This window comes from Hemiscyllium ocellatum, chromosome 9, assembly GCF_020745735.1.
Source record: "Hemiscyllium ocellatum isolate sHemOce1 chromosome 9, sHemOce1.pat.X.cur, whole genome shotgun sequence".
In the NCBI taxonomy this organism is placed as follows: domain Eukaryota; kingdom Metazoa; phylum Chordata; class Chondrichthyes; order Orectolobiformes; family Hemiscylliidae; genus Hemiscyllium; species Hemiscyllium ocellatum.
The window spans coordinates 20,535,958-20,550,472 of record NC_083409.1 but is presented as its reverse complement, the minus strand read 5'-3'; the positions used below and the strand labels follow the sequence as shown (position 1 = coordinate 20,550,472).

The 14,515-nt window shown below is 46.0% G+C and overlaps 1 gene segment (V, D, J or C); it reads right to left on the bottom strand.

Annotated features, from left to right (window-relative positions):
• Positions 1 to 787: 787 nt before the first annotated feature.
• LOC132818629 (Ig kappa chain V region Mem5-like) lies at positions 788 to 13,758 on the bottom strand. The segment is given in 2 exon segments: positions 788 to 1,645; positions 13,164 to 13,758. Coding segments are annotated over 2 exon segments (654 nt in total).
• Between the last annotated feature and the right edge of the window lie 757 nt (positions 13,759 to 14,515).

Sequence of the window (14,515 nt, the reverse complement as noted above, 5' to 3'; positions counted from 1 at the left end):
GTTCGACGTTTCGGGCACAAGCCTGAACTGTTTTTCATTCATGATTTGAGAAGATTAAAGCCTAATCTTCAATCCCCAGCACAAAGCCCATTCTCAATCCATCGCTCGGAGACACAGACCTCAGAGAGACATCTACAGGCAGCACTAAGTAACACACTCACACTGAGAGAGACACCTACAGGCTGCACTAAGTAACACACTCACACTGAGAGAGACACCTACAGGCAGCACTAAGTAACACGCTCACTCTGAGAGAGAGCAGCACTGAGTAACATGCTCACACTCCATGCTGCCTGCAGGAGTCTCCGAATGTGGGTGTTGTTACTCAGTGCTGTCTGTGGGTGTCTCACTGAGTAACACACCCACACTCAGAGACCTACAGGCAACATTAAGTTAAACACACGCTCAGAGAGACACATAAGGTCGACAATGTTGGTGAATGGCAGAAGATTGTTTCAGCAGCTACCCAACATGTAGCAGAGGTTGCACAGTACGATCCCATCAGCTGGGCCTGGACCAACAAAGTGAAGAGGGAATGCATCAGATTGTACTTATTGAGTCCTAACAGCTTTCAGTTTCTGTTCTTTTTGAAATCTTGTAACCTACACAAATCCCTGATCAAAGGGATCATTTGAAAATGATTAACGATTGCTGATTGTAATTGATTGACAGGCCAACCAGCCAATCTTGACAATGACCTGCTGAAATGCAGCCAATCAACTGAGGTGGGGGGGAGGTCATCTATTTCCAAAGCGCACAGAGACAGAGACTGAATCTTCACCTTTATTCCCTTTTCCAGATTTACATTGACAGAAAAAAAACAACTGCAATTAACAGCCCAGACAGAGGAAGCTGCTCAAATTCATAGACACATTGGAGCTTGAGAAAAACACTTGTGGAGATTTTCTCAATAACATGATAATCCTGTCCCTTTAAACAGTGACCAAACCTTAAATTGGAACTGACAGCTAAGCAGGAAGGAGATCTGGTTTACTGAAGCAGAGAATTCTGAGGTCCACATTGTTTTTTACAGCTGACAGTCTTCAGCAACTTCAAGAGATTTTACTTGGCATCACAAGTCAACCATGTCCCCATCAAACACTCCCAGGACAAGGTACAGCATGACGTTTGACATCGCGTAAAGCTCCCTCGACACTGTCACAATGACCTGCTTTAACATGCAAACCTCAGAAGGTTCTCTGAGCAGTCCTGAGAAGGAAGAGAGTTGAAATTCAGTGCTGACTATGACCTTTGTCCTGCCAGCTCAGCCCTGTCCTATTTAAAGTTGTGTCTCCTCTGTGGACTGTCGCGAACACTCTACACACATTCTGATCTCCTGATGCGCTTGCTGAGGGGAGAGGGGAGGGTCACGTGGGTGAGGGCACAGGAGAAGCGAGCATTGGACTCCCAGTCAGACCCGGAGAGGGTCAGCAGGCTGTTGACACTGTAGGTGCTGTCCGAAGCTCGCAGGTAGTTGCTGGTCTGAACCCCGTCCGAAATGACTGCACCATCCTTCTTCCACTGCACCTCCAGCTCATCGGGATAGAAGTGATTGGCAAGACACACCAGGGTGGCATGCCCTTGGTATTGACCTGCTCCAGGGAGGGAGGCAGCAGGGTCAGCTTGGGCTGAGAGTTCTCACGGCCTGAAAGATAAGAGGAGCAATTTTAATCCCTGTCATTCAAAGGGAATTCAACCTTCACAATATTCACTGGCATTACAATCTTTTTGAACATTTTTGGTCAATACAGAATAAACCTGACAAATGAACAGGCATTGCTCAAATTGCTTCTTGGGAATGTGAGGGTCACTGGCAGGGCCAGCATTTATTGCCCATCCCTAATTGCTCCTGAGAAGGTGATGGTGAAGCAGCAGAGAGAGAAGGGACAGTTTTAGACCATTGTTTATGGAATGACTGTGAGCAACTGGAAGGGTTATCACTGGGGGAGCATTTCAGCGACGGTGCTCAAAACTCAGTGAGATTGAGACTATGGATGGAAGTGCAGTAAGTGTAAAAGTTTTCATTTAACTAAACTGTGTGGTGCTTTGGTAAAAGTGGACTGGAAGCAGTGACATGATGGGAAATCAGTGTCAGGGCAGTGGGAGCCCTCGAAGGACGAGTCAGAGATCATTCAGAATCTGTTCCTACAAAGAGTAAAGGTGGGACTTCCAGATCTAGACCAAATGAACAAGAGGATTGGGACCATGTCCTGACATGGATTGGGTACTGGTTGGCCAACAGCACAGAAAGAAGGAGTCTTTTTCTGAATGGCAGGTAATTACAACTTAGGGTGTCACAGGGATCAGTCCTTGGTACCCAGTTATTCATAATATATATTAATAGGGTCAAAGATTCATAGAGACCGAAAAGGCTCATCAGCAAATTGCGTCCATACTGGTCAACAGACAACAACTCAATAATTGTCATCCATTTTTCCAGCAAAAGGGAATTAGATGCAATGTGTATTAAAGAAGGAATTAGATATAGTTCTTAGGATTAAAGGGATCAAAGAATGTGGGGAGAAAGCATAACAGGGGACTGTGTTGGATGATCAGCCATGAGCATATTGAATGGTGGAGCAGGTCTGAAGGGCCGAATGGCCTACTGCTGCTCCTGTGTTTGATTTTTCGATCTGTTTCTCAGATAATGAAGGAATGTCTCTCGTCGGTTTGAAGCTGGAAGTCAGACGTGTGTGGAGGTGGAAGATGTGGCCATGGTGATTAATGCAGGTCAGTGAGGTGGTTAAGAAGACACATGGGAGAAACTGTTTTTCTTTTTCCCTTGATGGAATGAGGGCATTGCTGGATCAGCAGCATTTATTGCCCATCCCTAATCACCCAGAGGACAGTTTAGAGTCACCCACATTGCTGTGGGTCTGGGGTCACACGGTAAGGATGGCAGTTTCCTTCCCTAAAGGACATTAGGGAATCAGATGGCATCTTTTCCGAACAATCAACGATGGTTTCATGGTCATCATTATACTCTAAATTGCAGATTTTGTTTTGATTGAATTTGAATGCCACCATCTGCTGGATTCTAACCCTGGTCCCCAGAACATTATCTGGATCTCTGGATTAACAGCTCAGCAATAACACCATTAGACCATCACCTCCCTTATCTCATTTTTGGTTGACTGTGAAAGCAAGGAGTTTGTTTATTCTGGAACTGTGTAAAACCCCAGTTAGAGCACAGTGAGGGAACAGTGTATGGTTCTGGTCACCACATTACAGGAAGGATGTGATCCCACAGGAGACCAGGACAGAGGAAGAGTTTATCTGGAATGGGGACTTTGAGCTTTGAGGAATGATTGGATTGGCTGGGAATGTTTTCTTTGGATCGCAGGAGGCTGAGGGAAGATTTGATGGTGGTGTGTAAATAAGGAGGGGCCTGGACAGAGTGTGTAGGAAGGACTGATTTCCACCAGCACAGAGGGCAATAACCCTGGGGAGAGATTGAAATCAGTTGGGGGAAGGATTAGAGGGGAGTTGAGGGTATTTGTTTTCACCCAGAGGCTGGTGGGATGTGGGACTCACTGTCTGAAAGAGTGGGAGAGTCAGAAACACTCATCACATTGAAAAAACACTTAGGTATTCACTTGAAACAGCGAAACCTCCAGAGCTATGGAGCAAGAGCTAGAAAGTAGGATGGAGCTCGATCTCTCTTTAACAAACCTCCGATCACCCACAGATCAGGAGAACTTTGTCCGAGAACATTGGAGCAGACTCGGATCCACACACGTCAGGAAATAGTCACATTGGGGTGTCTGTGTAGAAGGTTCTAGATTATATTTCAAACCTTTCTGCACACTATTGGGCTGAGGTCAAGGGTGAGGCTGCAAAGAGTCTCAGTGTCCTAGGGTCAGGGTCACTGCTCCTAATGACCTCATGACCCCGGAAGGTGAGAGTGCGCAGAAAATGGATGAGGATCCGGATCAGGAGACTCCAACCCTTAAAGAAAGACTTGCATTTGTGTAGCACCTGCTCCCAGCTCAGGATGTCCCAATGGATCTTTCTAGCAGACTGTGCACAGCAAGATCCCAAACCCCATGTGATAATTAGCAGAGAAATAGATTTTTAGTGATTTTGACTGGGGGATAAATATTGACCAGGGACACCAGGGGGAACTGCCTGCTCTTCATCCAATAGTGCCATGGAATGGCATCTTTCACAACTGAAAGACTCTCAGTTCATCCAAAAAATGAAGATTAGTTCCTTGAAGATGAAGTTGCAGGTAGGTAGGGAAGTGACAAAGTCATTTGCTTTGCTTTCCTTTATTGGTCAGTGCATTGATTATTGGAGATGGGAGCTGTTGCGGCTGTACAGGACATTGGTTAGGGCACTTTTGGAATACTGTGTGCAATTCTGGTCTCCCTGCTGGAGGAAAAATGTTGTGAATCTTTAAATGGTTCAGAAAAGATTTACAATGATGTTGCCAAGGTTGGAGGGTTTGCGCGAAAGGGAGAGGCTGAATAGGCTGAGGCTGTTTTCCCTGGATCATTGCAGGTTGATGGGTGACCGTATAGACGTTTATAAAATCATGAGCGGCATAGATAGGGTGAATAGAGAAGATCTTTTCTCCAGAGTGGGGGAGTCCAGAACCGGAGGGCATAGGCTGAAGGTGACAGGGGAAAGATTTAAAAAGGACCTAAGGGACAACGTTTTCATTCAGAGAGTGTTAAATGTATGGAATGAGCTGCCAGAGGAGGTGGTGAAGGCTGGTACAATTACAACATTTAAAAGGTATGGGTATATTAATAGGAAGAGTTTAGAGGGATATGGGCCAAATGCTGGCAAATGGGACTAGATTAATTTCGGATATCTGGTCAGCATGGACGAGTTGGACCGAAGGGTCTGTTTCTGTGCTGTCCATCCCTCTGACTCTAATTGTATTTCAATCCAGCCCTTAACACTTCAGGCTCGCCCAAAGACATTTACAGACAGTTTTGTTTGACAAGCAGTCACTGTTGCAATGTCAGTAACGTGGCAGCCAGTTTCTGCACAGCAAGATCCCACTAGAAGCAATGAGATCAAACAGTAATAATGATGTTGGCTCAATGATAAATAGTGTCCTGAACTCAACCCAAAGAGAAAGTAATTTGGTTCAGTTGGATGGAAAATGAGAAAATGGAAGGTAAAGGAGAAGGTAGGATTGCCGGTTAGTGATGGGATTGATTGTTACCAGAAAATAAAAGAAAGGGATGGAAGTTTTGAACATCAAAGGAACCCTGAAAGTGCATGGAAAATCAATAATAGTACAAACTTAAAGAGGTTGTATCTAAATGTACAAAGCATTCCGAGTAAGGGAGTAAAAGTGATGCCACACATTGAGGTAAATTGAGTTTCCAAGGAATTTAAACTAGTTAAGTGGAGGAGGGCTCAGGAAAGGTTATTCAAGTTTCTAGAAGATGTAAAAGGACAGAGAGTACAGAAAGGATCAGGAATCGAACGTAAAGCACAGCAAATAAGGGGACAATGATGGGAAGGAGGGCAGTCAATGCAGGGCTGAGGGTGTTGTACTTTAATGCACACAATATACACAATGAGCTTGTAGTGCAGATTGAAACTGGCAGGTACGATGTTGTGGGTATCACAGAGACATGGCTGTAAGGGGATCCAGGCTGGGAACTAAATATCCACGGATACATGTCCCATCAAAAGGACGGGCAGATGGGCAGAGGTGGAAGAGTTGCCTTGTTAGTGAGAAATGAAATTAAATCAATAGCAAGAAGTGATGTAGAGTTAGAAGGTGTAGAATCTGTGTGGGTAGAGCTGAGGAACTGCAATAAATAAAGAATCTGATGCAAGTTATGTCCAGGTCTCCAAGCAGTAATCAGGGTGTGGGGAAGGAAATCAGTCAGGAGACAGAAAATGTCAGGGCAGACTTCAATGGATAGGTGGACTGGGTAGTGTATTTCAAGGAAAGATTTCATAGAATGTCGACGAGATGGATTTTGGAGCAGCTTGTGGTTGAGCCATGATGGAACAGGCAGGTCTGGATTCAGTGATGTGTATTGAGGCAAACATGATGAGTGAGTTTAAGATGAAAGTATCCCTGTGGATAAATGACCATAATATGATCGAATTCCCCCTGTAGTTTGAGAGGGAGAAGCTGCAATCAGATTGAACAGTATTTCAGTTGAGTAAAGGTAACTCCAAAGACATGAGGAAGGAGCTGGCCAGAGTTGGTTGGAAGGGGAGCCGAGCAGGTAAGATGATGGGGCAGCAAACAGCAGAGTTTCTGGGGGTAATTCAGGAAGCAGAGCAGGAACTCATCCCAAAAAAGAAGAAACATACCAAGGGGAGGACAAGGCAACCATTGCTGATGGGGGAGGTCAAGGACAGCATAAAAGCAAAAGAAAAAGCACACAATGTGGTGGAGAGTAGTGGTAAGCCAGAGGATTAGGAAGCCTTTAAAAACCTGCAGGGGATAACTGAAAAAGCATTAAAGGTGGAGAAGGTGAAATGTGGAAGCTATCTAGCCAGTCATATAAAAGAAGATTGCAGGAGTTTTATCAGGTGTATAAAAAGGAAGAGGGAGTCAAAAATAGACTATGGATCACTGGAAAGTGAGGCTGGAGAAAGAATAACAGGAAAATTAGGAATAGCAGAGGAATTGAATAGATACTTTGCATCAGTCTGCACCATGGAAAACACCAGCAGTGTACCAGTAATTCAAGACTGTCAGGGGTTGGAGGGAAGTGTAGTGGCCATCACTAAGGAGGCGGTACTGGGGAAGCTGGAAGGTCTGAATGTGGATAACTCACCCAGACTGGATGAACTACACCAGTGTGTTCTGAAGGAGATCACTGAGGAGATTGTGGAGGTATTGGAGATGATCTTTCAGGAATCAATGGAGTCAGGATGTGGAGGTGGGGTGGGGACGGATTTGGTAGGGGCAAGGGACAGGAAAATGGCTCACATACCACCCCTGTTTAAGAATGGAGGGAGGTAGAAGATGGGACATTATCGGCCAGTTAGCCAGGACTCAGTTGTTGGTAAGGTTTTAGACTTCAATTTAAGGATGAAATTGCAGAGGACTTGGAAGTGCAATGGCTTCATCAAGGAGACGTCATGCCTGGCAAATCTGTTAGAATTCTTTGAGGAGGCAATGAACCAATCAGACAAAAGAGAGTCTGAGGAAGTAATCTTTTTGGATTTCCAGAAGGCATTTGACATAAGATAAGCACCCACAGTGTTAGGGGCAATGTACTGGCATGGACTGAGGACTGGCAGGTTGGCATAAAGCAGAGCATGAGGAACAATGGCCGCTGGTGACGAGTAGAGTTCTGCAGGTGTCAATGTTAGGACCATAACTATTCACGTTATACATTAACAATCTGGATGAAGGAAGTGAAGACATTGTTGCTAAGTTTGCAGGTGACATGAGATAGGTGGAGGGACAGGTAGTGTTGAGGAGGTGGGAAGGCTTTAAAAGCTCCTGGATAGGCTCGGAGAGTGGGCAAAGAAGTGGCAGATAGAATACAATGTGTGACAGTGTGAGGGTATGCACTTTGGGAGGAAGAACAGATGCAAAGACTGTTTTCTAAATGAGGAAAGTCTTTGGAAATCTAAAGCACAAACCTCATTCAGGTTTCCCTTCAGATTAACAGGCAGGTCCAGTTTGTGCTTGGGAAGCAAATAAAATGTTCGCATTCATTTCAATAGGGCCAGAATACAAGAGCAGAGATGTACTGCTGAGGCTGTGTAAGGCTCTGGTCAGACTGCATTTGGAATATTGTGAGCAGATTTGGGACCCATATTCTAAGAAACAACATGCTGGCATTGGAGGGATTTACAAGAATGATCCTGGGGATGAAAGGCTTGTCATATGAGGCACGGTTGAGGACTCTGGGTCTGTACTTACTGGAGTTTAGAAGGATGAGGGACCTTATTGAAATTTACAGAATACTGATAGACATGCGTAGAGTGGATGCAGACAAGATGTTTCCAAAAACAGGAGAGACTCGGTAACCAAGGTGCAGCCTCAGTATGAAGGGCCAACCTTTCGAGCTGAGATGAGGAGGACTTTCTTCAGCCAGAGAGTGGGGAATCTGTGGAACTCATTGCTACAGTGGGCTGGAGGCCAGGTCACTGAGTGTATTTAAGACAGAGATAGATAGGTTTGTGATTGCTAAGGGGATCGAACGTTCCTGTGGAGTAGGCAGGAGAATGGGGTGAGAAGCATATCTGCCAAGATCAAATGGCAGAGCAGATTCCATGGGCTGATTGGCTGATTTCTGCTCCTATTTCTTAAAGACTTCTGGAGAGTTTCCCCAAAACCCTGGAACACTGAACCCACTGGACTGTGAGCCCTGCTGGAGCTGTTTGTCATTAGAACTTTGCCCAGAGACAACCAAAGAGTGGAGAGAGTATGTATCCATGTGGGAATTTCAGAATGCTTCCCAGTTCCTGGAATACCATGAGTGCAGGAAGTGTGGTCAGTGACAGCAGTTGGAGCTCCAGATTTCGGAGCTTGAGCAGCAGCTGGTGTCAGTGCGGAGCATCCGTGAGGCTGAGAGCTCCGTGGAGAGCACATTTCTAGATGTGGTCACTCTGCAGCTTCAGAGTATGCAGGGAGAGAGGGAATGGGGGAGCAGCAGCCAGTCCAAAAGGACCAGGCAGCTAGTACAGGAATCCCCTGAGTGTATCCCACTCTCCAACCAGGATTCAGTTTGGAATCCTGATGAGAATGATGGTTCATCTGGGGAGTGCATCCAGAGCCAAACCCATGGCACCACTGGTGGCTCAGCTGTATTGGGGGGAGGGGGGGGTATAAGGAAGACTGGAAGACTGATCGTGAAAGGAGATTCGAGAGTGAGGGCATCGATAGGTATTTCTGCAGCTGCAGATGAGAATCCAGGATGGTGTGTTGTCTCCCTGGTGCCAGGGTGAAGGATGTCACTGAGTGACTGCAGAGCACCCTGAGGGGAGAGGGGGAACAGGCATCAATCGTGGTCCACATCGGTCCCAGTGACAGAGGGAGAAAAGGGATGTAGTCCTGCAGTCAGAATTTAGGGAGCTCAGAAGGGAATTAACATCAGGAACTCAAAAGTAGGAATCTTCAGATTACTCCCAGTGCCACAGGCAAGTGACAAGATTAGCAGGAGGATAACACAAGTGACTGTGGGGCTGGAAAGAGGATCCAGGAGGGAGGGTTTTCGATTCTTGTGACATTGGGACTGGGTCTGGGGGAGATGGGACCTGGATAGACCAGACAGCGTTGCTCCTGAACAGAGCTGGCACTGAGCTCCTTTGAGGTGATCTACTCGTGCTGTTGGAGAGGGTTTAAACTAACTTGGCAGGGCTGTGGGAGTCAGGAGGTAATACCAGAGAGGAGCACCAAGATCTACAGAATCATCAGTGCAGTCAATAAGTCACCACCCAGTGGGAAGGATTTAGAGGAATACATTTGCAAGGAATTTACAGAGACCTGCAAATGTAATAGTCATTATAAATGGGGGGGGGGTGGAAATATCTTTAATTTCTGAATATAGACTGGGGTAGTAGCAGTGTGAAGGACAGAGAGGGGCCAGGGTCATGAGAGTGTGTCCATGTGAATTTTCTCCAGCCGCATGTTTCCAGTCCAATGAGAAAGGAGGCTCTGCTAGATCTGGATCTTGCGAATGAGAAGTCCCAAGTGGATCAAGTGTCAGTGAGAGGACACTTAAGGAAGAGTGATCATTGTATCACAAAGTTGAGGGTGATGGTAGAAAAGAACAAAGGCCTTTTCAGGGTCAAACATCTTCACTGGGGAAAATGCCAGCTTCTATAGGATATGGATGTAACGGATCTGAATAAAGTGGGATCAAAGGTTGGCAGGAAAGACCTGAAAAGAATAGTAGAGGATGTGCACCAGGTATAGTCGAGATACATTTGAAGGAAGGCAAACAATTTCTGAACTTACTCAAGGGCAAAAGTGGTAGAATTATAGTGAATAAGAAAAGGGCAAAAGAGTAACGAGAGAGAGAATAGGGCCCCATGAAGGTGAACAATGTACCTCTGGGTGGGTCCACAGGAAATGGTTTAGGTCTTAAATTAAAATTCCAGGTCAGTATTTATCATGGAGAAAGACATTACAGAAGAGGATTTCTTAAAGTGCAAGACGGTAGATAAATCTCCAGGTGTATCCCAGGACATTGTGGAAAGCTAGGAAAGAGATTGCTGGACCCCTTGCTGAGGTATGTTTCTGATTGACAGCCACGAGTAAGGTTCTGGAGAACCAGAGAGGTTGGCTAATGTTAGCCATTGTTTAAGGAAAAGCCAGGGAACTATAAACCAGTGGGATTGATGTCATTGCTGGGTAAGTTATTGGAGTGAATTCTGAGGAACAGGATTTACATGCATTTGGACAATCAATGCAGTTTTGTGCATGGTAATCATGTCTCACTAACGTGATTGAGGTTGTTTGAAGAGAAGATTGGGGTAGGCAGAACAGTAGACACTGTCTATATAGACTTCAGCATTTGACAAGGTTCCACATGAAAGACTGATTAGGAAGGTTAGGCCACATGGGATCCAGGGGGAGCTAGCCATTTGGGTAAAAAAATGGCTTCAAGATAGGAGACAGAGAGTGGTGGTAAGGGGTTGCTTTTCAGACTGGAGATCAGATGTCAGCTGTGTGCCACAAGGATTGGTGCTGGGTCCATGGCTTTTCATCATTTAAATAAATGATTTGGATGTGAATATAGGAATCATAGCGAGTTTGTAAATGACACCAAAATTGGTGGTACAGTGGATAGTGAAGAAGCTTATCTGAGAGTACAGTGGGACCTTGATCATTTGGGGAAATGGGCAGAGGTGTGGCAAATGGACAAAAGTGCAGACTGCAGATGCTGGAAACCAGAGTTTAGATCAGAGTGGTGCTGGAAAAGCACAGCATGTCAGGCAGCATCCGAGGAGCAGAAAAATTGATGTTTCGGCTAGAGGAATCCTGATGAAGGACTTTTGCCCGAAACGTCGATTTTCCTGCTCCTCGGACGTTGCCTGACCTGCTGTGCTTTTCCAGCACCACTCTGATCTAAACGTGTGACAAATGGAGTTCAATTTAGATAAATGTGAGATGTTGCATTTTGGAAAGTCAAACCAGGGCAGGACTTGTACTGTTAATGGTGGGGCCCTGTGGGGTGTTGCTCAACAAAGTGACCTCAGGGTGCAGTGGCAGGTGCAGGGGCAGGTGCAGGGGCAGGGGCAGGTGCAGGTGCAGGGGCATTATTCCTTGACAGTGGAGTCACAGGGAGACAGGGAGATGAAGAAGGTGTTGGGTACACTTGCCTTTATTGGTCACTGCACTAAGTGTCAGAGTTGGGACCTCATTTGCAGCTGTACAGGAAATTGGTGAGGCTACTTTGGGAATAATGTGAACATTTCTGATCATCCTGTGATAGGAAGGATGCTGTTAAACTTAAAATTCAGCAGAAAAGATTTACATGGATGTTGCCTGGAACTGGAGGGTTTGAGCTGTCGGAAGAGGGTCAATAGACGGGTTATTTTTCCTGCAGGATCGGAGACTGAGGGATGGCCTTATAGATGTTTATAAAATCATGACGGCCATGGACAGGGTGTACATCGCAGGTCTTTGCCTTGGGAAAGGGAATCCATAATAGAGGGTATAGGTTTAAGATGAGAGGCAAAAGATCCAAAAGGGACCTGAGGGGTAACTTGTCACACAGAGGGTGGTGCGTGTACGGATCGAGCTGTCAGAGAAAGTGCTGGAGACGGATACCATTATAGCATTTAAAAGATGTTTGGATGGGTACATGATTAGGAAGGGTTTAGAGGGATGTGGGCTAAATGCTGGCAAATGGGCTGAAGTCAGTTTTGGATATCGAGCTAGCATGGAGAAGTTAGACTGAAAGATCTGTTTCCACGCTGTATGACTCCGTGACCATTAGAGGCTGGAAAAGCTGAGACCTTTTACCCTGAAGTACTGGAGGCTGAGGAGTGACCTTATAGAGGTTTATAAAATCATGAGGGACATAAATAAGGTGAATAATGCAGGAAGGAGGTGAATGTTTTGTAGAGCTGGCAAACATATGCACAAAGATCATTCCAGGGATGAGGAATATCAGTTATGAAGATACATTGGAGAATTTGGGACTGTCGTCTTTGGAGAAAGTTACAGATCACACAACATCAGGTTATAGTCCAACAGGTTAATGTGGAAGCACTAGCTTTTGGAGCGCCGCTGACAACCATTTGATGAAGGAGGGGCGCTCCGAAAGCTAGTGCTTCCAAATAAACCCCCTGTTGGACTATAACCTGGTGTTGTGTGATTTTTAACTTTGTCCACCCCAGTCCAACACCGGCACCTTCAATTCTTAGGAGAAGGCAGCGAGGAGAATTGTTCCAGAAACTCAAAATCAGGAGGGGCCTGGAACAGAGTAAATAGGGAGAAAATGATTCCACTTGTGAAAGGATTGAGACCGAGTGACCACAGATTGAAAGTAATTGGAAAAGTAACAAAAGTGAGATGAGGGAAAACATTTTCAGCCAGTGGGTGGTTTAGGTGTGGAGTGCACTGCCTGAGAGTGTGGTGGAGGCAGCTTCAATTAAAATATTCCGAAGGGAATGAGACTGTTATCTGAAAAGGAACAATGTGCAGGGTGACAGGGAGAAGGCAGGAGAATGACACTCAGTGAATTGCTCATTCGGAGAGCTAGTCCAGAAAGGATGGACGGAATGGCTTCCTTGTGCACTGTAACAATTCTGTGATTGTGTGATTGAGCAGAGTTAAAGCTGGGGGAGGTGGGAGCTCGGTGTCTCACTGTGCTGCTGCTGCTGCTGCTGCTGAGGTCAGTGAGATCAGAGACTGGGACAGGGAGCCAGAGCTCACATCAAACTTTGCCCGTGTCCGTCACACTGAGACTGGCAGGAGGCTACTCACTGATTTCACTCCATGCTGCAGGAATGGGACTACAGGCTGCAAATGGACAGAGCTCCTCCACACAGTGAGTAAAACTGACTGACTTATATCTTGCTTTTTTTAAAGAGGGCATGAAAGTAATGAAATGCAGCTGGACACCCTGTTAGACACAGTGCTCCTCAATCAACCATTTCATTCACTGCAGCTCCCCACTAACACCTTCAACAAATCAGCAACTTTATTTTAGAAAGTGTGTTTCAGTATTGACAGGGTTAATAACAGAGGATTGAGGTTTACTTACTCAGTCTGAGCTTGGTTCCTTTACCGAACATAAAAAAAGGCCAGCTGTAATACTGCTGACAGTAATAGTCAGCCACATCCTCATTCTGAACGTTGCTGATTTTCAGGGTGTAACTGATCCCTGATCCACTGCCGGTGAATCGCTCCGAGACTCCTGTGAATCGAGTTGCTGCACCATAGATCAGGAGAGAAGGTTTCTGACCTTCTCGCTGCTGGTACCAAGCAAGGTTGCTGCTAATGCTTTGACTGGCCGTACAGGTGATGGTTGCGGTCTGGCCCCGTCCCACTGACATCACCGGGGGAGACTGGGTCATGGTGATGTCCCCACTGATACTTGAGGGGTCAGAGAGAAAAACAGTGAAGTCAGAACTGTCACAGAAAGAGCCTGTCAAATGAGAGATTGTTGGAGACACTGAGCATTCCTCTGGTTTCAGCATTTTCCCTTCAATCACAAGTCAGTGGAATTGGAGTGAAATGGAGAACAGTGAAAGATTCAAGGTGGAAGGAGAGAGATTTATACCTGCGACACAGAATGCCAGGGGCCAGATCAGCTGGATGTGTGAAATCATGGTGTGTGCTCCTGACCCTGTGCCTGGTTCCTGATAAACTCTCCCTTCACTGGGCTCTGCTTTATAAAGCTGCAGCCTGTGAGAGTCTGACTGGGTGTTCCTCAGTATGTAAATGGCATCAGGCAGAGAGAGCCACGTCAGCCCCTCACACTTCCTCTTCTCTCTCTCTCTCTCTCTGTCACTCTCTCTGTCTCAGAGTCATTGATGTGAACAGCACTGAATGAGGCCATTTGGTCCATTGTGTCTGTGCTGGTAAACAAAGATCTGATGACACTAATCCCATCCTCCAGCTCTTGGCCCATTACCCTGGGGGTTACAGCAACACAAGGGAATATCTAAACACTGCTCCAATGTCACAAGAGTTTGTGACTCAACCAGCCTTTAAGGCAGTGAGTTCCAGACTCCCAACACCCTTTAGGTGAAAACATTTCTTCTCAACTCTCCTCTCACTCTCCAACTCGCCTGGCCATGGACTCACTCGTGTTCAGAACGATGAGAGGGGATCTGATTGAAACATATAAAATTCTAACAGGGCTGGGCAGGGAGGAGGTGTGCCCAAAGCTCACATTCAGGCAGCATCCTGGGAAATCTCCCCTGTACCCTCTCAGGTACAATCACATTCTTCCCAGAGTGTAGTGACCAGGACTTGTCCCTCTCTCTCTCTCTGACTCACATCTACCATTTCTTTCTCTCTACCTCTATCTCTCTCTCCCACTGTTAATCTCTTTCATGTTCTCTCCCTCTCTCACACACATACACTCTGTCTCATAGCCACTCTCTCCAA